Raw genomic sequence first — 23,569 nt, 5'->3', positions numbered from 1 at the left:
TCGCCAGTTCCCATAATCTCCCAGAACACACCTTGCCCAGGCCCACTGGCCTGTGTCATCAGAGGACCCTTTATCCAGGTTTCATCCAGGTCTCCACTACAACGTAACTGTCCAGACCTTCCCTTGACTGCTGGCTCTGGATCCCAGCCATTTTAGAGCCATCACTTCTGCCGCCACCTCTTGGCCACATTGTGTTCTCTCTAGGTCAGTCCATCCCACGTACCTGGACGACCCCTCGCTAGGAAGTCATTTAGCCTAATGGCAGTGAAGCAGTACGGCCAGGAGCAGTGTTTCCCGGGGGGGGGGGGGGGTGTCAGCACCCCACAGGAGTCCTAAAGCACTGAACACTTGATTACCATCTAAAGCAAAGAAAATCTGGCTCCTCCCCTCCCTGCACACACGGCCTGTCAAGACCAAGTATTCCCTGCCAGCCTCCCAAAGGCGCACGATTCAATATCAGGGTTACCACTGCTACACTTCCTTCTCTTACTTCAATGGGTCCTGTCGCCGAGAAGGTGAATCCCCTAACCCTCAGCTCTTGGATAGCCCTTTCCCTGGAGCCCAGGAGGCTTTGCAGAGGGGGAGCAGGACCATTACCTATCTTACAAAAGGGGAAGGACTCACCCACAGTCAGTGGCAGAGTCAGCCGGGGCCCTGCCCACTAGACCACGCTTCCCTCTTCTAGGACCAAGCAAGAAAGAAATCAAGCTCGGCTGCAGGGGATTGCGTTGCACCATTGTGTTCCCTGCAGCTCCACTTCAGCTGCCCCTTGCTCCAACAAGCCTCTCCCATGTCAGCAGTGCACTGTCCTTTCCAAACCTCCTTCCATGCCACCCTCTAGGCCTGCAACCTCTTCCTTTGGGGGCACAGTTCTCCTCCTCCCATTCCCCTGCACGCAGCTCCAATCCATCCGGCCACACAGCCCTGTGCAGGCTGTCCCGCTGGGCTCACGGCCAAGCTCACCCTGGAGAGGCGGGGTGGGAAGGGAGAGCAGCCTTTGCAGCATCTCTCCCAAGGCAGGCTCCGGCCGCAAGCCCCTGGACCCCCTGCTTCGTGCAAGCAACAGCAGCAGCTTTCTACCCCAGCTGTTTCCGTGCTCTGTTCCCTTACTCGGGTCAGCTTCTCCGGCCAGCAGTTTGGCTGCTCCCCGCCCCACAGCATGTCTAGATACAAAGGATTCGACTGGACTTCCTCCCTGCCTCCCAGGACATTTACAGTCACCCATTTCTCCAGCCTCGCACTCCCTTTGCCTAACACAGGCCCTCTGGGAGAGACAAGCACTCCAGCGAGCCAGTCACAGGTATCTGGGGCTGCAGGTGCCAGAGCCCCATATCGGCCGGAGAGCGAGGGGGCAGGGATGGGCGCTGCGCGTCTCCGCCCCAGGGCTGCAGTTACCATCCTGGAAGACTCTCTCGACGTTCAGGCCATAGGTGGCGCAGGTCTCGTAGTACGTGCAACGCTTCAGATCGTTGGAGAGTTTGCGGGCCCGAGAGTCATCGATGACACGGGGATTCGTGGCACTGATCGCGTCTGGAAACCAAAGAGAGGAAGAATTAGAAAACAGGTTTCCACGCCCCCATCCCACCCTGGAGCCCCCCAAAATACCAGGGTCCCAGCACATTCCCAGGGTCCCTCCAGCCCCAAGCAGGGCTGGGATAACCAGCTCCAAAGCCCAGGCCCCTTCTGTCCCGGGCTGAGATAGCCGGGTTCCACAGCACGTCACTGGAAACCTGGCAGCCCTCGTCCTCCCCACCACGCCTGCCTCCAGATCCCCTGGTTCCACAACCCCCTCCGGGGGCCCGAGGCCTTGGGTCAGGAGGGTACCGTCCTCGCTGTGTTCCCCACCCTGCAGACACCACTGACGATTCTCCTCTAGCTTTAATTCCTTGTAGCCTAACCCTAGGAATTTCTGTACTCCCCTCCTTCATGGGGAACTTGAGGGGCGTGGGCTAAGCCAGCAAGAGGAAGCACTGCGGCTCTGCTACACACCCCACTGCCACTCCCATGCCTGGAACAACCCCCCCAGCCCCTGGCAATCCCACTCCCCACCCGCCCCTGCCCTTCTCTCCACAGTCAAAGGCACACATCAAAGGCTTGTCCATGTCGAAGTCCTCCACCCCTCCCGCCTCCATCCCCCTGCCCGGCATGTGTGCTGGCTAATGTGTGTGGGACCCCTGCAATGTGCTGGCTAATGTGTGTGGGACCCCTGCAAGGCAGGACTTGGCCTCATGGCTGCGTGAAGCATCCTGTGTGGGGCAGAGGCAGTGACACTAACGCCAGCTCTAGGCCACTGCAGTCTGAGAGGCGTTGCTACCACCAAGGCTTGAGAGCCCACGCCACAGCCTGAGCTGCCATGCCCACAGGATCCCTGGAGCCCGCGAGCGTCAGGCCCGCTGCCAGGCTGGGACGCGGGCTGCCAGCTGCAGGCTAGCACGGACGTACCCCAGGCTCCTCGTTCGCCCCCTTCTGCTGCAGAACGGCCAGCTTCTGCCTTGTGCCCCCGATTCTGACCGACGGGAAAGCGCCTCCCGGCTCAAATCCCCTGGCCAGCCCGGCCCACGGGAGCCCCCATGCACCCAGTCACCTTCCCCTGAGCCCACTCTGCCAGCCTGGGCAGGTCCGTCAAGACTCATCTCCTCCTCTGCACCTGGCACTGGCAGGACCTGGAGAAGTTTCTCCGCCCCCACCGCCTTCAGTCTCTGCCCAGGGCCCGGAGAGATTCATCCGCCTATCACACCGGCCTTTGCTGGGCCATGCGGGCCTGCTTGGGCTGAGATCCTAGGCAAGCCCCTGGGTGCAGCCCTGAGACCCCCTCTCCACCCTCTGCCCGACTCCAACCTCCTGCAAGGGGTACTGGGATGCGTCAGGGGAGCCATGGTTTGGGGTGGTGTGGGGGGGAGGTGCCAGGACACCTCAGGGGGGCCCAGAGTTGGAATGGGGTGGGGGGGAGGTGCCGGGACGCCTCAGGGGGGCCCAGAGTTGGAATGGGGTGGGGGGGAGGTGCCGGGACGCCTCAGGGTGCCCGGGGGGAGGGGTGGGGAAGGTGCCGGGACGCCTCAGGGTGCCCGGGGGGAGGGGTGGGGAAGGTGCCGGGACGCCTCAGGGTGCCCGGGGGGAGGGGTGGGGAAGGTGCCGGGACGCCTCAGGGTGCCCGGGGGGAGGGGTGGGGAAGGTGCCGGGACGCCTCAGGGTGCCCGGGGGGAGGGGTGGGGAAGGTGCTGGGACGCCTCAGGGTGCCCGGGGGGGAGGGGGGGCGTGGGAGGGAGAGGCAACAGCTGGCGGCGTGTGCCATGGTGTCTGATGTTCCCGGGGGGGCTTGCCACCCCAGCGCAGGAGAGACTTGTTGGGGGAGCGACCGGCCCTCCCAGAAGTGAAAGCCCAGGCCCCACACGGAGTCCCTGTGAGCCCCTTACAGGCACGGCCAGCCCTGGCATGCCGGGGTGTCCCGGCAGCGCTCGCCCTGGGTCCCTCTCACCTTGCGTCCCCACCAGGACCATGGGCACCTCGGCCGTGCTGCGGTAGCTGGAGAGCCGCAGGTAATAGTTATACACCGTCTGGAAGCTGATCTCGTCCTCCAGGCTGAAGACAAACACCACGGCGTCCACCCAGGCAGCGAACTGGGGGAGATACCAGTCGTCAGCCCCAGGCCCGCCCCACTGCGCCCCTGCCCCGCTCTCTGCAGCCCCAGGCCCGCCCCACTGCGCCCCTGTCCCGCTCTCTGCAGTCCAGCGCCCGCCCCACTGCGCCCCTGCCCCGCTCTCTGCAGCCCCGGGCCCGCCCCACTGCGCCCCTGCCCCGCTCTCTGCAGCCCCGGGCCCGCCCCACTGCGCCCCTGCCCCGCTCTCTGCAGCCCCAGGCCCGCCCCACTGCGTCCCTGCCCCGCTCTCTGCAGCCCCGGGCCCGCCCCACTGCATCCCTGCCCCGCTCTCTGCAGTCCAGCGCCCGCCCCACTGCGCCCCTGCCCCGCTCTCTGCAGCCCCGGGCCCGCCCCACTGCGCCCCTGCCCCGCTCTCTGCAGCCCCAGGCCCGCCCCACTGCGCCCCTGTCCCGCTCTCTGCAGTCCAGCGCCCGCCCCACTGCGCCCCTGCCCCGCTCTCTGCAGCCCCGGGCCCGCCCCACTGCGCCCCTGCCCCGCTCTCTGCAGCCCCGGGCCCGCCCCACTGCGCCCCTGCCCCGCTCTCTGCAGCCCCAGGCCCGCCCCACTGCGTCCCTGCCCCGCTCTCTGCAGCCCCGGGCCCGCCCCACTGCATCCCTGCCCCGCTCTCTGCAGTCCAGCGCCCGCCCCACTGCGCCCCTGCCCCGCTCTCTGCAGCCCCGGGCCCGCCCCACTGCGCCCCTGCCCCGCTCTCTGCAGCCCCAGGCCCGCCCCACTGCGCCCCTGTCCCGCTCTCTGCAGTCCAGCGCCCGCCCCACTGCGCCCCTGCCCCGCTCTCTGCAGCCCCGGGCCCGCCCCACTGCGCCCCTGCCCCGCTCTCTGCAGCCCCGGGCCCGCCCCACTGCGCCCCTGCCCCGCTCTCTGCAGCCCCGGGCCCGCCCCACTGCATCCCTGCCCCGCTCTCTGCAGTCCAGCGCCCGCCCCACTGCGCCCCTGCCCCGCTCTCTGCAGCCCCGGGCCCGCCCCACTGCGCCCCTGCCCCGCTCTCTGCAGCCCCAGGCCCGCCCCACTGCGCCCCTGTCCCGCTCTCTGCAGCCCCGCACCCGCCCCACTGCACCCCTGCCCTGCTCTCTGCAGCCCCGCACCCGCCCCACTGAGCTCCTGCCCCGCTCTCTGCAGCCCCGCACCCGCCCCACTGAGCCCCTGCCCCGCTCTCTGCAGCCCCGCATCTGCCCCACTGAGCCTCTGCCCCGCTCTCTGCAGCCCCGCACCTGCCCCACTGAGCCCCTGCCCCGCTCTCTGCAGCCCAGCGCCCACCCCACTGCGCCCCTGCCCTGCTCTCTGCAGCCCCGCACCTGCCCCACTGCACCCCTGCCCTGCGCAGCCCCACGCCTGCCCCACTGAGCCCCTGCCCCACTCTCTGCAGCCCCGGGCCTGCCCCACTGAGCCCCTGCCCTGCTCTCTGCAGCCCCGCACCTGCCCCACTGAGCCCCTGCCCCGCTCTCTGCAGCCCCGCATCTGCCCCACTGAGCCTCTGCCCCGCTCTCTGCAGCCCCGCACCTGCCCCACTGAGCCCCTGCCCCGCTCTCTGCAGCCCAGCGCCCACCCCACTGCGCCCCTGCCCTGCTCTCTGCAGCCCCGCACCTGCCCCACTGCACCCCTGCCCTGCGCAGCCCCACGCCTGCCCCACTGAGCCCCTGCCCCGCTCTCTGCAGCCCCGGGCCTGCCCCACTGAGCCCCTGCCCTGCTCTCTGCAGCCCCGCACCTGCCCCACTGAGCCCCTGCCCCGCTCTCTGCAGCCCAGCGCCCACCCCACTGCGCCCCTGCCCTGCTCTCTGCAGCCCCGCACCTGCCCCACTGCACCCCTGCCCTGCGCAGCCCCACGCCTGCCCCACTGAGCCCCTGCCCCGCTCTCTGCAGCCCCGGGCCTGCCCCACTGAGTCCCTGCCCTGCTCTCTGCAGCCCCGCACCTGCCCCACTGAGCCCCTGCCCCGCTCTCTGCAGCCCCGCACCTGCCCCACTGAGCCCCTGCCCCGCTCTCTGCAGCCCAGCGCCCACCCCACTGCGCCCCTGCCCTGCTCTCTGCAGCCCCGCACCTGCCCCACTGCACCCCTGCCCTGCGCAGCCCCACGCCTGCCCCACTGAGCCCCTGCCCCGCTCTCTGCAGCCCCGGGCCTGCCCCACTGAGCCCCTGCCCTGCTCTCTGCAGCCCCGCACCTGCCCCACTGAGCCCCTGCCCCGCTCTCTGCAGCCCAGCGCCCACCCCACTGCGCCCCTGCCCTGCTCTCTGCAGCCCCGCACCTGCCCCACTGCACCCCTGCCCTGCGCAGCCCCACGCCTGCCCCACTGAGCCCCTGCCCCGCTCTCTGCAGCCCCGGGCCTGCCCCACTGCGCCCCTGCCCTGCTCTCTGCAGCCCCGCACCTGCCCCACTGCACCCCTGCCCTGCGCAGCCCCACGCCTGCCCCACTGAGCCCCTGCCCCGCTCTCTGCAGCCCCGGGCCTGCCCCACTGAGCCCCTGCCCTGCTCTCTGCAGCCCCGCACCTGCACCACTGAGCCCCTGCCCTGCTCTCTGCAGCCCCGCACCTGCCCCACTGAGCCCCTGCCCTGCTCTCTGCAGCCCCACACCTACCCCACTGAGGCCCTGCCCCGCTCTCTGCAGCCCCGCACCTGCCCCACTGAGCCCCTGCCCCATGCCCTGCAGCCCAGCGCCCGCTCCACTGAGCCCCTGCCCTGCTCTCTGCAGCCCCGCACCTGCCCCACTGAGCCCCTGCCCTGCTCTCTGCACCCCTGGGCCTGCACCAGTGAGCCCCTGCCCCACGCCCTACAGCCCCGCTCCCTGCAGCCCAGCGCCCCTCACACCGCACTGGGGTCAGCACTGATTGGGGGGAGAGCACCCTGTGCTGACCCCACCATCCACTCCCTGCGGTTTTTAAGCGCTTCCTGGTCTCCCATCCAACCCTGTTGTGAGACACAAACCCCTGATGCCTCTTCCCGGACTGACGGCCAGCAGCCTCCTCTCCTTCCCCAGGAGCTTTCCACTCCTTCCCCAGGAGCACTCTACTCCTTGCATAGGGCTCTCAAGGGGCGGGACTAGTGCGGGGGAGAGGGGGGATCTTACCTGGAGCTCGGGGGGGCCCCCTTCATCTCGAATCAGCAACAGGTAACTCTGACCATCCACTACGATCTCCTTCTTAAACCGGCCACCTGGGGACAAGGCAAAGCAGTGCACTGAGCCAGGGTCGGGGGGAGGGAGGGGGGTATGCAGGGCGCACACCTCCAGGGACACACCTGATGAAAGGCAGCCAGGTGGGCAGGCGCCTGGGGGCAGCTGTGAGGCTGGCATTGCCCAGAGAGAAGTCTAGCTGGGGGGTCACTTCTTAAGCCAGGGACTAGGAGTCAGAGCCCATCTTCCCCTGCCCAGAGCTCAGCATGGGGACAGCCCCCAGGAGGGCAAGAGGCCCTTACCTTCTGGGGACTCCTCCTGCACGTACGTGCCAGTCAGGTAGCGATGCACCAAGGCCGACTTGCCGCTGGACAGGTTCCCCACGATGCCCTGCAACACAAAGGTGTGTGAAAGCGCCCTGCCCTCTCCGTGCTAATCGACATGGGGCCAGCACATCAGCCAAGCCAGCGTGGGTGACACACACACTCACTGCTGGGGCAGCAAGGCCCACCTCAGAGGGCCCAGGCACTGCACCCCCCAGCTTGCCATCCAGTGCCATCCATGGTTCGCCAGGCGGAGCACTGAGCATCCTTGAACTGGATGGGAGCGAAGAGCAGATGCTGGAGCCCTGCTGGCTCAAGAGAGGGTGGCTGAATGCAAGGGGGCTTCCCTTTGTACCACGGAACAGCTACAACTACATCCATGGAGGCCCAGCACCAGCCACCCCTCTACCAGCCCCCCGATCTCCCGTTGCTTTGATGGACACCTCTGCTGTCAAGTCACCGCCTGACCCACAGGGAAGGAGACCCTTCTCCCAGCCCACACACCAACCTCCCAAGGGCCACACAACCAGTCACACAGCTCCTGATGCACAGAAAGAGAGAAAGCATCTGGCTTCGGGGTTTGACCACAGCTGCTGCCTGGGATCCCGGCAATGGGGTGTAAGATCTGCCCTTTCTCTGCCAGCAGCAGAGCACACATTTACAAGTGGGGCTGGCCGCGCTGCCTAGAGTTACGGTTGCCTGACACGACCCACCATAAGCCCCAGTTTCCCGTTGCTAATGACTTTGCCAGACTTGAGCTGTATGGGCTGAGATTTGCCAAGTCAGTGCCTGCTTCTGGCTGGCTCATTCAGGGCGTCTCCGTAATGGTTCTTCTGGAGAGCAAGCTCAGCTGCCAGCAGGTAAAGCCATTTCTCTACAGAGCTCTCGTGCCTTCGGGGGCTGCAGCAGGTACTAGAAAGTTGGCAAGAGGATAGTCCGGGGGTCAGGGAGGCACCTTCCGCTGTCTCTGGGAAAACCCGGTCAGAGGTGGCCAAGTTCTAACCTGCAGAGCAGACAGTCCCCAACAGCACATGTCCAGTGCAGCTGGGTGTTGGCTTGCGCCTTCCTTTTCTGGGCTGTCCATGTGCACTAAGCACGCTCCTCCCGCCCCGCTGAACCCTCCGCATTGCCCACAGAACAGCGCCCCGCATAAAGACAAAATGGACCCTTCACCTGCTATACTCCCTCATCTGGCCTACGGAAAGCAGCACTTGGCAAGGAGCCAGGAGAAGGAGCGTTCTTACCTCACCGCTTCTCCTGAGCGCTGTTCACTCCATGCACCTCCCTTGCTGCTGACCAAGGCCTCGTTGCCCCACACTGGGAAGCAGGCCAGTAACAGCCTGCTCCTTTGCAGAGCTGGGAGCGTAACACAGCGTGTAACGGAGCAGACCCAAGTCTCGGCCGCTTGAGGTTAAGATTTTGTCAGGAGTACTTTTAGTAAAAGTCACAGACAGGTTGTGGGTAACAAACAAAAAGTCACGGAAGCCTGTGATGTGTCCTTGACCTTTACTAAAAATACCTGGGGACGGGACACTAAAAGTCAGAGCCCTGCCGGGGGCTGACTGCTGGCCGCTGCTCCTGCCCCAGCCACTGCTCCTGTGATGGAGGCTGACCCAGCCCAGTTGCTGCTTTGGCCCTGGGGGCTGCACCTGCAGCGGGGGCTGACCCAGCCCCGCCACAGCTCCTGCCCTAGTCTGCTACTCCTGGGCAGGGGCTGACAGTTGCTCCAGCCCCACCGCTGCTGCCGGCTGAAACCGAAGAAGTCATTAAGGTCCATTAAAGTCACAGAATCTGTGACCTTTGTGACAGAATCGGATCCTTAGCCACGCTGCCTCGCAGAAAGAACCTGCATATCTTTGGCCTTAGCCATGCTGTCTGTAAAGTGAGGCTACTCATGTATAAATAACCCAGTGTGTTTTGCATCCTCCTCTAGTGGCTTCTTGACAGAGGATATAACCTACCACTGCTGTTAGCGAATGTAGTTCCTCTGTTAGCTCAAGTGGTAGAGGTTTGCACTGCACCCAGAAATTCTGAGTTCAAACCCTGCTGGTGACTGAGGCAAAGATGCTTACAGTTGCATATGAATGGATTTTTCCCTCAATTTTTCTTTTTTCAAAATAAATGCTAGGAAATTCCATCTCCATAGCTAGGAAAGCCGTGCACAGAACTAGGCATGGTCCTGTGGGAAACGTGGCATATGATCACCCAAACAAACTCTCTGCCATAGTAGACCTCCCAAGGACGAGGGAAGGCTCATTTCTGGCATTTCCGAACTCCCAAGTGCTCAACTTGGTAAACTTGGTCACGTTCTTTCCTGACAGGTTTGTGTGTGGACGGATAAATACAGCATCAAGGTGCTGCTCCACATCGTCCCTCCCCACCCACTGTGAGCCCAAACAGGCCTCACACTTGGAAGAACGGATGACCTGATAAATCTGGCTCAGGGTAACTCTGCAGGACAGGGTATGACATTAAGCACATTAAGCTTAGTTTGTGGGTTTTTTTTATTATGTTAGGTTATCTGCTTTGCTAGACATCACGGAGACCCTGGGCAATGCTCTGGAACTGCTCCCTACGAAGCCAGTCAGGACTCTGGGGACGCTTCCTCTCCCCAGGGCAAGAAGCTTACACAACTTCCACCTTCCTGGGGCTGACCTCGGAGCATTCAGCATCCATGTCCACACCATGCACTTCCCACCACGAGTCCGCCCAGGCAGGGTCCTGGGGAAGCCAGAGGGTCCTGCCCCCCAACTCCGCAGTCAGACGTGATTCTCAGCCAGCCAGTAAAATAGAAGGTTTATTAGACGACAGGAACATGGTCTAACACAGAGCTTGTAGGTACAGAGAACAGGACACCTCAGTCAGGTCTGTCTTGGGGGGCAGGGAGGCCAGAGCCCGGATCTGGGCCTCCCTCCATTTCCCCAGCCAGCTCCAAAACTGAAACTCTCCAGCCCCTCCTCTCCTTTATCTCTTTCCTGGGCCAGGAGGCCAACTGATCTCTTGTTCTCCAACATCTTAGTTGGCACCTTGCAGAGGAGGGGCCCAGGCCATCAGTTGCCAGGAGACAGGGTGTCGGCCATTCTCTGTGCAGAATCACACTGGCCCCCCTAGGGCTCTGCAACAATCACGCCCCTTGAGGCCCCCACCTTGAGACTTAAGAACTATATAGGGGAAACTGAGGCACTCACACAGTATTCAGAGGAAACATTAAGAACATTCCCACTTCGTCACATCTCTCCCCTCTTCGAGACTGAACTGAGCAAGGTCACTTTAGCCGGTGACCTGGGGAAGTTCAAACCCACCAACGTTCCCATGGATGCCCAGCATCTCTCCCATTCCTTGGTGGGAGTTACACCAGGCCCCTCCAGTTTCACACCCTCCCTTAGGTCGGGTGTGCTTGATGGCACGCACAGGCCGCATGTAGGAAAGTTTATGCGGCCCTTTTGCCATCCCAATACCCCTGGGATTCAAACTGGGATTGGGATTTCTCCCAGTGCTCCAGTCTGGAGGGCTGCGATTCGGGCTGTTTTGCTTAAGAGCCCCCATCTTGACCTTGGCCAGCTCTGGGCTTGGGCAGCCGCTCCCCACCTTGTGGCCCAGGTACGACACCTCTGCCATCCCCACCTTACACCTTCCAGCTTTTACCGTCAGTCCTGCCTCCTTGGGGCGACCCAGTCCCCTCTTCACCTGGGACACGTGTTCCTCCCAGGCCTGGCTAAGATATCCTCAACGTATGCCAGGCTCAAGTTCTCCACCCCCCTCAATAGCCGATCCATCCAGCGCTGGGAGGTGGCTGACACCCCCTTGAGGTCGAAAGGCAGGACTAGAGACCCCCCCCTCTGCTGAAGATGGTCAGCAGCGCGTCTGCCCTGGTGTCTGCCTCGGTGGAGGACAGAGCCCCCGCCCCTGGGTAGCGGGGGGCGAGATCCATCACCCCCAGGACGTATTTCTTCCCTGACCGGGTCGCCTTGCTGAGGGGCCCCAATATGTCCATGGCCACCTTCTGGAAAGGTTCCTCTGTGATGGGCCGGGGTCTCAAGGGGTCACAGGACCTGCCGTGCCGCTGGGCCGCGTCCCAGACTCCGGGCCAGTCACAGTTCTGCAGCAGCCACTGCCTGGGGCCTGGATCCCGTGGTGACCCGAGAGAGGGACATCATGGGCCAGGTACGACAGCCGGCGGCAACACTTCTGGGGCACCCCCAGCTGCCTCCTGATCCCCCACAGTTCTACTTCCCCTGGGGGAGCCCCTTCCCGGTCCAGGAATCCCTTCTCCCACGGGGATCTGTCCCTGCAGCCTTCCCCACGGGGGTTTGCAGCCTGTGGCCAGCACGTTCCCTCAGCTCCTCCAAGGAGGGATCCTTCTGCAGCTCGGTCTGGAATTCAGCTGCTGGAGGAGGGAGTGGGACCTGCTCCCTCTCACGGGCTGGGCCTGGGGTCACAGCCCCGCTGAGCCCTGTCCCTGGTCGCTCGCTCCCTGCGTGGGATCACTTCCCAGCAGCGCCTCTGGACCAGGCAAAACTGGTTGGCGGCCGTCCTGCACTGCCTGTGTCTCCCCCTTCAGCTGGGGTCTTATATCCCCCCCTTGCTCAGCGCTGCCCTTGCTGTCCCAGTGGGGGTAGGCAGCAAGCTCACTGCTTTCCTCACTGCATCAGAGCCAGCGTGAGCCCCCTCTCTGGTGTGCAGGGGGGTGGGGAGCATCTCTCCATCCCACTCGGCCCCAGGGGGCTGCTTACAGACAGGTGGGTATCCTGAGCTTAGCAGCTCCTCCCCACTGCCAGCCAGGTCATTTGCATTTTCACTGACCATTTCCATCTTAGCAAATTGGTTCCCTGGATTCAAATTCAAATCCTCAGCCATTACAGGAGCAGGGCCTGGATCCTGTCCCAAAGAGATATAGTCGTCCCCCAACAGCACTCACAGCTGATATCCTGGAGAACCCCAACAACCAGCCAGCCTGACCCCTCCTGGGTCTGCACAGGGATCCGGGCCATAGGCAGGGCGAGGGGCTTCATCCCTGGGACCTTCACCCAGGTCACACAGCCCCCCAGCATATGGTGGGGTTGCACCACCTGGGGTCTGACAACAGTTCACTCTGTCCCAGGGTCTCACCACCCCAGGAATGTCTCCCCATTGACCATCACCTCCCACTCCCACTGGGGGTCCGAGGGGCCTGAGCCCAGGAGACTCCACACAAACATATAGGTTGGCGTCAGGAGTGGGACGCTCCTATGGGAGCCCGTCCACCTCCCCACCCATCTGGCTGACAGAGTCTATGGCCTTGGGACCCAGCAAGGGAGCTAGATACCGGGGCTTTTCCGCAGGGTCCCCCTGGTTCAAATCTCCAGCCTGCTCAAAGGCAGTGAAGTGGGCATCCACATGCCACCCCTCCTTAACCAGGGGCAGCAATTTAGTCTCAAGGTTCCCTGCGGAACTGGCCCCCCGGGTCTATCCCCACTCACCCCAGGGAGGTCCCCTAGGCCTCTCTGCTCCCCCACCGCCAGTTCATGCTGCTGCTGCTTCTGCAGCTTTCTCGGGCTCTCGCTGTCTCTCACAGTCCTCTTGCTCTCTCGCACTCAGCTCCATCCATCTCCGATCCCCAGATGGGGAACCCCATCCTGAAGACCTGTCTGGTCGGGGACAGGAGTCTTGGGGATGCCTGGCTACCACTCCAGCTGCTCCCAGATCCTGCTATAGCCCCATTTGGGGTCAGGAGTCTGTTCCTTAGAGCGGTCATCCTCCTCCAGCTGCACGATTAACTGTGCTTTGGTGAACTTTCCAATGCTCAACCCTCTCTTCTTGCACAGGGTTACAATGTCCTTCTTAAGGAGACGGTGACAGGCCATCACTCCGCTCTTCCCAAGGTGTTGTGGACTCACAGGCCTGTATGCTCTCAGCTTCCCACGGTTTCCAGGGAGAACCCCTAGGGTGCCAGCCCTTCTCGAGGTCACCACCTCTTTGCCAGGGTCGAGCAGTAGACTCCTTCGTCCCTGGAACAGCTCACCGCAGTCTCCAGGGGGAACCCATCACTGCAATAGTCCTTTTTGCTGGTCACACTCTCCCAGGGGTTAAGCGTAGCTCCTTCACCCCCTGAAACAGCCCCTCTCTGAGCCTTCAGCACACCTGGTCCTCGTTACTCCCCCTTTGTTTTACTGCTCCCCAATCACTTACTGCAAGAAGCACCATTCACAGGGTGCAATGCATCCCACCTGTGCCACCAGTTGTCACGGAGTCCCTGGGCGATGCTCTGGAACTTCTCCCTACGAAGCCAGTCAGGACTCTGGAGATGCCTCCTCTCCCCAGGGCAAGAAGCTTGCACAACTTCCACCTTCCTGGGGCTGACCTCAGAGCATTCAGCATCCCCGTCCACACCGTGCACTTCCCACCGTGAGTCCGCACAGGCGGGGATCCTGGGGAAGCCAGAGGGTCCTGTCCCCCAACTCCGCAGTCAGACATGACTCTCAGCCAGCCAGTAACACTGAAGGTTTATTAGACGACAGGAACATGGTCCAAAACAGAGCTTGTAGGTACAGAGAACAGGACCCCTCAGTCAGGTCCGTCTTGGGGGCAGGGAGGTCAGAGCCCCATCTGAGCCTCCCTCCATTTCCCCAGCCAGCTCCAAAACTGAAACTCTCCAGCCCCTCCTCTCACCTTTGTCTCTTTCCCGGGCCAGGAGGCCACCTGATCTCTCTGTTCTCCAACCCCTTCAGTTGGCACCTTGCAGAGGAGGGGCCCAGGCCATCAGTTGCCAGGAGACAGGGTGTCGGCCATTCTTTGTGCAGAATCCCACTGGCCCCCTAGAGCTCTGCCACAATCACACCCCCTGATCCCACCACCTAGATACTTAAGAACTGCATAGGGAAAACTGAGGCACCCACACAGTGTTCAGAGAAAACATTAACAACATTCCCACTTCGTCACACTTGGTAATCTGCTTTGATCTCTTTGCTACCCTTATACTCACTTAAAATCTATCTTTTGTAGTTAATAAACTTGTTTTTGCTTTATCTAAACCAGTGTGTGGGAATCATTACACAGGGGCAGACGGCTGTTGCATATTCCTCTCCACATTGAGGGAGGGGGCGAATGTTATGAGCTTTCACTGTACAGTTCCCTGTGCAGTGCAAGACAGTATAATTCTGGGTTTATACTCCAGAGGGGGTGAGTGCCTGGGGAGCTGGGACTTGCCTTAACTGTAGCCTTCCTATGCACGGGCTGGTCAGAGAGCCTGCATATAACTGCAGCTGGGTGTGTCCCTACCTGTGTGTGTGCTGGTGAACATGCAGGCTGGAGGGCTTTGTCGTTTGCCACAGCAGTACAGTGTGAAAGAGAGCCCAGGCTGGTGCGTCAGGGGGCTCAGCGGTACCCCAGTTCCAGGTGGTGCCCCAGGAGGAACCCGTCACACCCATCCCATGCCCAGGCCAGTGTGACGAAGTGGGACTGTTCTTAATGTTTCCTCTGAATAGTGTGGGGGTGCCTCAGTTTCCCCTAGGCAGCTCTTAAGTCTCTAGGGGGTGGGATAAGGGTGTATGATCGATGCAGAGCCCTAGAGGGCAGGTGTGTGCAGGGGTCTGGACACAGAGAATGGCCGACACCCTGTTTCCTGGCAACTGATGGCCTGGCCCTTTCCCCCTGCAAGGTGAGAGCTAAAGGGTTGGAGAACAAAGGAATCAGGTGACCTCCTGGCCCTGGAAAGGGACAAAGCCCAGAGGAGGAGGGGCTGGAGAGAGTTTGAGTTTGGGGCTGGCTGGGGACGAGGAGTGACGTGCAGACGTGGTTGTCTGGCTCACTGCCCCCCAAAATGGACCCGGCTGAGGGGTCCTGTTCTCTGTACCTACAAGCTCTGTGTTAGACCGTGTTCCTGTCATCTAATAAACCTTCCATTTTACTGGCTGGCTGAGAGTCATGTCTGACGGCGGAGTTGGGGGGCAGGACCCCCTGGCTTCCCCAGGACCCCACTTGGGCAGATTCGCTGGGGGAAGCGCACGGAGGGGCAGAGGAGGCTGAATGCTCCAAGGTCAGACCCAGGAAGGGGGAAGCCGGGTGAGCTGTGTGTCCTGCAGACAGGCTGCTCACAGAAAGGAGACTTCCCCAGAGTCCTGACTGGCTTCGTAGGGAGCAATTCCAGAGCATCGCCCGGGGACTCCGTGACAGCCAGCTGTTCCAATGGGGAGTTATCCTTGCTGGGAAAAAAACTGCTTATTTCCCATTTGAACTTTGCCGACATCAACTTCCAGCCACTGGCTCGTGTTCTGCCTCCGTCTGGGAGATCAAATCTCCTCCCCACTTAGGCACTTCTGGGCTGTGAACTGTTTCTTTGCTAAGCTAAGCAGAATGAGTTTCTCCAGTCTCTCACTACAGGGCAGGTTTTCCAGACTTAAAATCCCTGAAGTTCTATGCAGACAGAGAACACTTCCCAGGCATGCGGAGGTGTCGCTGTCAGACGCAGCTCCAGCGCCAGCCAGGTGCGGTGCTGGTGAAAGGGCAGCCACTGAGGGCCCCTGGGAGACTGGGCAGGACCTAGCCATGCCAGGAGCTCTTTGCCGGTGCAATGCACAGGGAGAGCTGGCTCCCGCTCTGAGCACAGCCTGGCCATGCTGCACACCCAGCGAAGTGTACAGAAAAGGCTCGAACGGATGGGGCTCAGGCTCACAGGAACAAAAAGACCTGCCCAAGGTCACACAGAGAGTCTGTGGCAGAGTACAGAATTGAATCTGTCCCCCACAACTCCCAGGCCAGGTCCCGAATCCTAAGGCCAGGTGTGAGATACACCATCAGCGGGAGGTAAATCCAGGTACCTTGACACTGCTGCCATGCCCAGGGCCACAGACGTGAGGGCCCTGAACAGTGCGAGGCTGCACATGGGGGGTGGGGGATGGAGAAGCCAACAGTAAGGCAGAGGGGAAGGGAGAGGAGCTTGGTTTCCCCCAGGCACTGCGGGAGCCTCACCTATCACCACATCACAGGGCACCAGGAACAGATGGGGGCTGAATGGAGACAAACAATGGAACAGCTGACCGGGGCGAAGGGGGACAGAGACTCTATCTCGCAGGGTGAATCCAGACCGGGAGTCTCTCTAACACACCTGCTTTACCTCCCGCAGATGGGCTGGGCAGGGCTGAAGGAGACCCTGGGCTCTGCAGGAGGCTGTATGGGATGGGCAGAATGGTCCCTGGGGCTTTCACATCTAAGGACCCAACCCCAGCCCAGCAGCCTTTCCTGTCTGTGACAAAATGGGAGTTTTCTTAATGTTTGGTATGAATACTGTGCATGCCTCAGTTTACCTTGTGTGTTACACAAGTCTGTAGGTGGTGGGATAAGGGTGTGTGATCGCTGCAGAGACTCCCTAGAGGGCAGGCGTGACTGCCAGAGAACCCCAGGGCCAACACTCTGTATCCTGGCAACTGATGGACGGGCCCCCCTGCCATGAGTCAGAGAACAAAGAGAGAGGTGGAGACCAGGTGACCAGTTTGTCCGGGAAAGACACAAAGGCTGGAGTAGAGGCAGCTGGGTATGCCTGAGGCCGGGTGGCTGGAAGCTGGTCAGTCTCCTGGTTTGGGACTCAGGGGGAGAGCCCAGGGCTCCGGATCCCCTCCTCCAAGATGGACCTGGCTGAACGTTCCTGCTCCCTGTGCTGACAAGCTTTGTTCTGTGCTGGGTTCCCCACGACTAATAACCCGTCTGTGTCCCACGCTGGCTGGGAGCCAGTGCTGGCAGGGCCCTTTGGGGGCGTGTGAGGCTCCCCAGGTGTCCCCTACTCGCTGCAGGGCACTCTTGGTGTGAACAGGGGGCTGAATGCTCCGAGGTGAGACCCAGGAGGAGGGGGCTTGCCCTGGTGAGAGCGCGCCCCGGGGGCGGTCCCACAGCCAGAGGCCCCCTCTGGCTTCATTCCCAGGGTTCCAGAGCGCCCAGCCCCTGCACCCACGACACCATCCAAGGGGACATGCACATGGCAGCCCTGCCCCACCTCCCGCAGAGCATGGGGGTCTCCCTCCCACTGCTCACAAGCATGCACCCACCCAGCCACAGGCCCTCCGAGGGGCTCTGCAGGCGGAGCAGGCTGGGCCAAGCACTCACCACTTTGAGCTCAGGCACCGAGCGGCTCAGGGTCCATTCCTGGCTGTTCACAAACGAATCTGCAGAAAAGAGAGAAGAGACCGTCAGCCCCTGGCTGGGGAAAGGAGTCCTCAGCTCCCAGAGTCCCTACCCTGCCCTGCCCGCAGGGATGCCGTGGGCTCCCACCCACACATGGAGGGGAGGGAACTGCAACGCCCAGGGTCAGAGAGGCCGCTCGCTGATGGAGGGGGCAGCACAGGGCAGTGACTGAGACCAGCAGCCACCGAGGCAGCCTCCGTAGGTCCCGGGTCTGCACTGGGAGCACCCCATAGACCAGAACTGAGCAGGGGTGACCTCCAGGGGCACTAGGACCATGCAGCACCCCCTTTCCCCAGCCTCATGGGCTGGAGGGAGAAGGAAATTCCAGGGAGGAGCCGGCCCCTTGGGGCGGGAGAAAGCGAAGGGGGCAGGAACAGGCAGAGAACAGCCACAGCAGGGACGGCAGCGCTGGGCAGGAAAACCAGTGGGAGCCGTGGGCAGGGCGACCAGACGGCAGGTGTGAGCTGCAGGGACGGGGCAAGAGATGCTGATATGAGCCAAAGCCCCGAATACTGCCACTGTCCCACAAAATCGGGACAGCTGGTGACCCCGGGCGGCGGGGGAACACACCCGGAGCCGTGATGGCAGAGGTGAAGGGACACAATGGTGGGGGAAGAGGCAGGTGGGGGGGGATTGGCCCAGGGGAAGAGGCAGGTTGGGGGGTGGCCCGGGGAGGGAAGATGCAGCCAGAGCTGCGTCAGCAGGACTGTGGGCAGGACTTTCTCCTGCTCGCTGACTGGCCATTCCCTCCAGCCCCGCCAGTCTGTTCACCTCAGGCTCTGTCCAGCCGCCCTGCCCCCTGTTCGGCTACCCCCCTCGTTAAGCCCCACCCAACGTCAGAGCCGGCCCAGGGGCTGCCTCGCCCTGTCCCTTCCCCAGCCTGGGCCAGCTCCGGAGGGGAGGGGCTGGTACTGCCCATGCAGCACCCAGCACCCCAGGAAGCGGCTGGCCAGGTCCGCAGCACTCAGCCCAGGCCCTCCTCCCATTCCCCATGGGGCTGCTGCCTTCCCTGCACCCCCGCCGCCTACCCTAGCCCCTCTACGCCTACGGGCTAGACAGCCTCCCTGCGCCTGCCGCCTTCTCCCCACGCAGAGAACAGCACCCGCACCCCCAGCCCTGCGGAGCGGGATCCAATGGCCCCCACCAGCCCAGTTCTCTGGCACCTGGGGCTCCTCCCCTGCCGAAGAGCCACCCGACAAGGATGACACGCAAATTCATGAAACGTTCCATAAAAAAAAACAAAAACCCACCCAACAAGCTCACAACAGAGCCGCCCAAACCAGTTGTGCAAGTCAAGCAGCTGTGGGTCCAGGCCCCGGCAGATGCTTCACCCCTCAGCCACCCCGCACACGGGACGCTGAGCCCCAGCAGAGCAGGAAAGCGCCAGCAGGCCTAATCCAGGACATGCCAGCAACAGAAGGGTTTCTGGTCCAGCCCCCCGGGCAAGCCTCGGTCTCCTGTACATGCAGGGGGGCAGCGTGGCAGGCACGCACCCCATGGCAATGGTGCAACAGCAGCAAAGGGGCCTGGTCTGGGAACGCAGGAAACCCACCCCTGGGGTCTCAAGCTGCGCCTCGGCTGCCCAGCCAGGCCGGTTTCCACCAATGAACAGTGACAGCCAGTCCTTACCTAGTGCAGCAGGAGAGCTCAAAGCCTTTCACAAAGGAGGTCAGTGTCACTCACCACATCTTACAGATGGGGAAACTGAGTCACCGCGAGGCAAAGGGTCTCGCCCGAGGTCCCCCCTGCCAGGGCAGAACTGGGAAGAGAACCCAGGTCTCCTGTGTCCTAGGCCAGGCCTCACAAGGCTGCCTCCCACCAGCCCCGTCAGGAGCACGGAGCTGTTCTGCCGAGAGCTGTACGGCAGGGGCCCGGCTAGCTGGGAAGCTCAGCAGGACCCAGCATGGGAGCCATTTTTCTATCCCTTTCAAACAATGGAAATTGAATGCAACAACCTGGGTGGGCAGCCGCAGTGGCCTCTGCCCCCATCGCCGCCCCTGGGGCAGGCAGGCTGGACCGTCCAGGCCCGCTGTGGCTGCTGGCCAGTGCTTTGAGCCAACAGCTGCCATGACACAGCTGTCTGCACCCCCGTCATGGCCTAATCTTGCTGCTAAGGCTGACTGAGCTCAGCTGGGGCCCTTAGCGCTTGGGGGGAGACGGGATTTAGGGTCCCTGAGAAGGGGAGCTCCTGTCGCAGGAGGTAGAGGCTGCCCTGCCCCTTCTGCCTGGCCCACCATGGACCTTTTGCCGCAGCACCTTCCCTTCCCCTGAGCTGGGCAGATGGACCGAGGCTGAGGCATGACCTGACCTTGGCTGCACAGCTGCTCCTTAAACATCTAGTGCAGCAGCCCCGGTGCTAAGGGCTGCAGGAAACAAAGGTACTGGGGGGAAGGGAGCATTTGTAAAGGGACTATCCTGTTTTTAGCGTGTGCACGCTCACCTGTGCTCACTAGCATGCACAAGCGCTCACCAGTGCACCCGTGCCACTGCACGCGTAAGGGCTCACTGCTGCACACGCACCACTGCACCCACACGCACCAGCGTGCACGAGCACTCACCAGTGCACCCGCACCAGTGCGCCCGGCCCACTACTGCAATTGAGCACTCACTGGTGCACCCATGCCCAGTCTAGAGAACATAAGCACTCCCCTGCACCGCTGCTTGCTAGCATGCCTGAGTGCTCACCGGGGTGCCTGAGCCCATTAGTGCATGAGCAAGCTGGGCTGCTTTTCAGCTCACAAATCTCTCCACGGGTCCAAGCGAAGCCCACAGGCATGGGAGGATGAAACCGGAGCTGTGTCGCGGCCAAGTCTCCCAGTGACCAGCCTGAGCCAGCCCATTGTGGGGGGATGAAGGACACGTCTGACGTCCCAGGCTCACATCCCGAATCAGGTCCCTTTAAGTCACTCTGGGTCCCACCTTTCAGCAGCCATCACACAAGGGCCGGAATGGACCTCCTGGGTCTTCGATTCCAGTCCCCTGCTGCCAGCCGTCACCCCATCACATCATTCCCATCACAAAACTCACCACGCTCTGTCTTTAAGCTAGTGAGCTCGTTTGCGCCCACTGCTCCTCTTGGGAGGCTGGTCCAGGACCTCCCTCCTCCAAGGTTAGAAACCCGCTTCTCATTTCCTGCCTCAATTTACTCCCAGCCAGTTCGTCCCCATTTGTTCTTGTGCCAACACTGTCCTTTAACTTCACTAGCTCTTCTCCCTCCCTGGCATTTACCCTGACGTATTTCTAGGGCAACTGGATCCTGTGAGCCTTTGTTGTGCTGGGCTAAACAAGCCAGTCTCCTCTCCAGAGACCACCCCTCCAATCAGAGATTAGCCTAGCTGCCCTTCACTGCACCTGTTCCACTTTGGATCCCTCTTTCTTGAGCACAAGTGACCAGAACTGCACAAAGCATTCCAGCGGAGGTCTTACCAGCGCCTTGTGCAACGGCATTCCTACCTCCCTGTCTCGACTGGACATACCTTGCCTGATGCATCCAAGAATCAAAGCTGCTTAAAAAAACCCACTGCTGCATCTCATCGGTGGCTCACAATCATCCTGTGATTGCCTGATCCACTCAGGTCTTTCTCCTTCTCCCTGGCCAGAGCTCTAAGCCTGGAACCCCTCCCCTGTTTCGCCCCTTCTCCTACAGCCCCGACCCTGTTCCGCCCCCACTCCCCACTCCTTCCCTTTCCCCCCCAGCGCCCCGAGACTGGAAAAGCTCCGGGGCTAGGAGCAACAGCTCCTCCAGCCCCAGGACTGTGGTGGGGGGAGATTTTTCCAGGGGCCCCAAATTGGGGCACAAACCCTGTAAGGTAATCTGCCACTCCCCCCACTTCCGCAGGGCTGTGCAAGGTTTGGGAGGCTTAGCCTCACCTAGCTTCCATTACGCAGCACCCGTAGTGAAAGCCTTACTAACAACTGAACTCCAAATGTGGTTTTACATAGGTTCAGATATTCTAAAACCAAACGTGATTCTGTGAACATCTTGTCTGACTTCCTGGGTAACACAGGACATAGGACTTCCCTGAATTCCTTCCTGTTTGAATCAGAGTGGACCTTGCAGAGAAATAGCCCAGCACAATTGAAAACCTGCCAGTGATGGAAAATCCACCACAACCCTTGGGAAATTGTCCCAAATGGTTAATTAGCCTCACGGTACAAAAATGTTCAGGTTATTTCCAGCCTCTGTTTGTCTAACTTCAACTTCCAGCCATTGGATTGTGCTATATATTTGTCTGCTAGATCGAAGAACCCATTATCAAAGACTTGTTTGCCATGTTAGGCAGTTATAAACTGTGATCAAATCACCCCTAACTTTCTCTGTGTTAAGGTAAACAGATAGACTCTAGGAGATCAATCACCGTAAGGCAGGTTTTGTAATCCTTTAACCCTCTTTGTGGCTCTTCTCTGAACCCTCTCCAATTTATCAACATCCTTCTTGAATGGTTGGCACCAGAACTGGACACAGGATTCCAGCAACGGTCGCACAGTGCCAAAGAAAGAGGTAAAAGAACCTCTCTGCTCCTACTCGAGATTCCCCTGGTTATGCACGCAAGGATCGCATTAGCCCTTTTGGCCACAGCAACACACTGGGATCTCGTGTTCAGCTGATTATCCATCACCACCTGCAACTCTTCTCCTGAGTCGCTGCTTTCCAGGATAGAGCCCCCAGCCTGTAAGGGTGGTCTGCATTCTTTGCTCTTGGACCTGTGTGTTTACATTTAGCAGTGTCAAGATGCACATTGTTTGTTTGCACCCAACTTACTAAGCGATCCAGATCACCCTGGGTCAGTGCTCTGCCCTGTCCTCTTCACTATTTACCACTCCCCCAATCTGTGGGTCATCCGCAAACTTTATCAGTGACGATTTGAGTTTTCTCCCAAGTCACTGACAAAAAATGCATGGGGCCAAGAACTGCACTAGAACCTCAGAGTTACGAACTGACCGGCCAACCCCAGCCCTCACTTGGAACCGGAAGTACGCAATCAGGCAGCAGCAGAGAGAGACACCAAAAGCAAGTACAGTACTGTGCTGTGTTAAATGGAAACTACTCAGAAAGGGAGCTCTGTTTTGTTTGACAAGATGCTGATTGGCATTAATGACATTACCCTTTGTTCGTGTTTCATTAATCAAGTCCTGTCTCAGCTGCTCCATTATTTTTCTCAGGCCGAAGGGCTGGCAAGCCTATCCCGTTTACCCTGTTTTTTATATATATATAGCACACACACACACACACACACACACACTCTACTTTTCTTCCAGGGGAAAGCCCTTTTGCTCAAACAGAGTTAGACTCTAACCTTTCACCCACATTTTGGGTGTTTAAAAAAAAAGTGTCATTAAAAAAATATCCCATTCACAGCTAAGCTGCCGGGGAGGCAGGGAAAAGGGAAGCACCACTTTTCTGTCTGCATGGCCAGGTAACTGGTTTTTATGATTTCAGCTCCAGCTTCACACTAGCTTGACATGGTTTGCTCATTTTGGTGACTCCAAATGGCACAAGCTGCGAGCCCTTGCGACCAGGAGACGCTGGCGTCAACTTTGCAAGATCACCTGACTCAGCGTGTCTGCACCTCCCACTATTGGTGGGACTTGCCAGATGGCAAGGAGCGGATCTTTGTCTGCACAAACCATCTAATCTAACCTGACTGGGCTGTCAGGGCCTTGCTTCCACTGGCCACAGGAGGAGCTACACGAGGCAGGACAAACCAAGCCCATGCCTAGAAGCCTGAACTCTGGCACCACTGAGGTCTGCGTTCCCTCCCGCACAACCGGGCCAGCGACACCTGCAGCTCTTTGCAGAGATCAGCAGGATCTGAAGACTGGCCACTATCAAGCCCAGTCAGTCACTCAGTCCATCGCTGGGGATCAGCTGAGCCAGGCAGTTCACCGGCTAATCTGTCCGGAAGTCACCACAACCATCCTGCAGAAGGCTCAGCTTTTTGGTTTTAGTTTGGTTTTCCTCGGCAGAGGGGGCCCTGCTAGCTCAGCGGCCTCGAGCTTGTTGCTGTTAATGCCACTGATGCTCACTGGCAATGCGGGGGCGAGCGCGCTCAAGACGCCCAGAACAGCCCCAGGTCGAACCACCACCCCAAGGCAGCCCGTACGTCTCTCGAGGGGCTGGGGCTGGCTGGCTGTGTACGCCCAAGGACGCAGCTACCTCCATCTAGAACCATGTGCGAGTTCAAGGTAACCAGTTCCGTTAGCCACGCATTGGGCTATTCTGAGAGCAGCACACGCGTCTCCTAGCCACTGAACTGCGGGCAAGCAGCTCATGACTGGCACGGAAACTGCAACACAACACCTGCGCTTGGGGTTTAGTTTGCTCCCCGTCTGG

At 60.8% G+C, this 23,569-nt stretch overlaps 1 protein-coding gene across 4 annotated transcripts in view; it reads right to left on the bottom strand.

Annotated features, from left to right (window-relative positions):
• AGAP3 (ArfGAP with GTPase domain, ankyrin repeat and PH domain 3) overlaps positions 1–23,569 on the bottom strand; it is a 257,979-nt gene that overhangs the window by 139,133 nt on the left and 95,277 nt on the right. For all 4 annotated transcript variants that reach the window (XM_077808650.1, XM_077808651.1, XM_077808653.1 and 1 more), the window contains exons 2-6: positions 17,158–17,216; positions 7,063–7,150; positions 6,716–6,801; positions 3,476–3,617; positions 1,396–1,530 (exon numbers count right to left, since the gene is read on the bottom strand). In XM_077808650.1, the coding sequence (XP_077664776.1) occupies positions 1,396–1,530; positions 3,476–3,617; positions 6,716–6,801; positions 7,063–7,150; positions 17,158–17,216 (510 nt within the window). The remainder of the gene's footprint in view (positions 1–1,395; positions 1,531–3,475; positions 3,618–6,715; positions 6,802–7,062; positions 7,151–17,157; positions 17,217–23,569) is intronic.

Source organism: Eretmochelys imbricata, chromosome 2, assembly GCF_965152235.1.
Source record: "Eretmochelys imbricata isolate rEreImb1 chromosome 2, rEreImb1.hap1, whole genome shotgun sequence".
NCBI classification, from domain to species: domain Eukaryota; kingdom Metazoa; phylum Chordata; order Testudines; family Cheloniidae; genus Eretmochelys; species Eretmochelys imbricata.
This window is presented reverse-complemented; position numbering and strand designations above follow the sequence as displayed.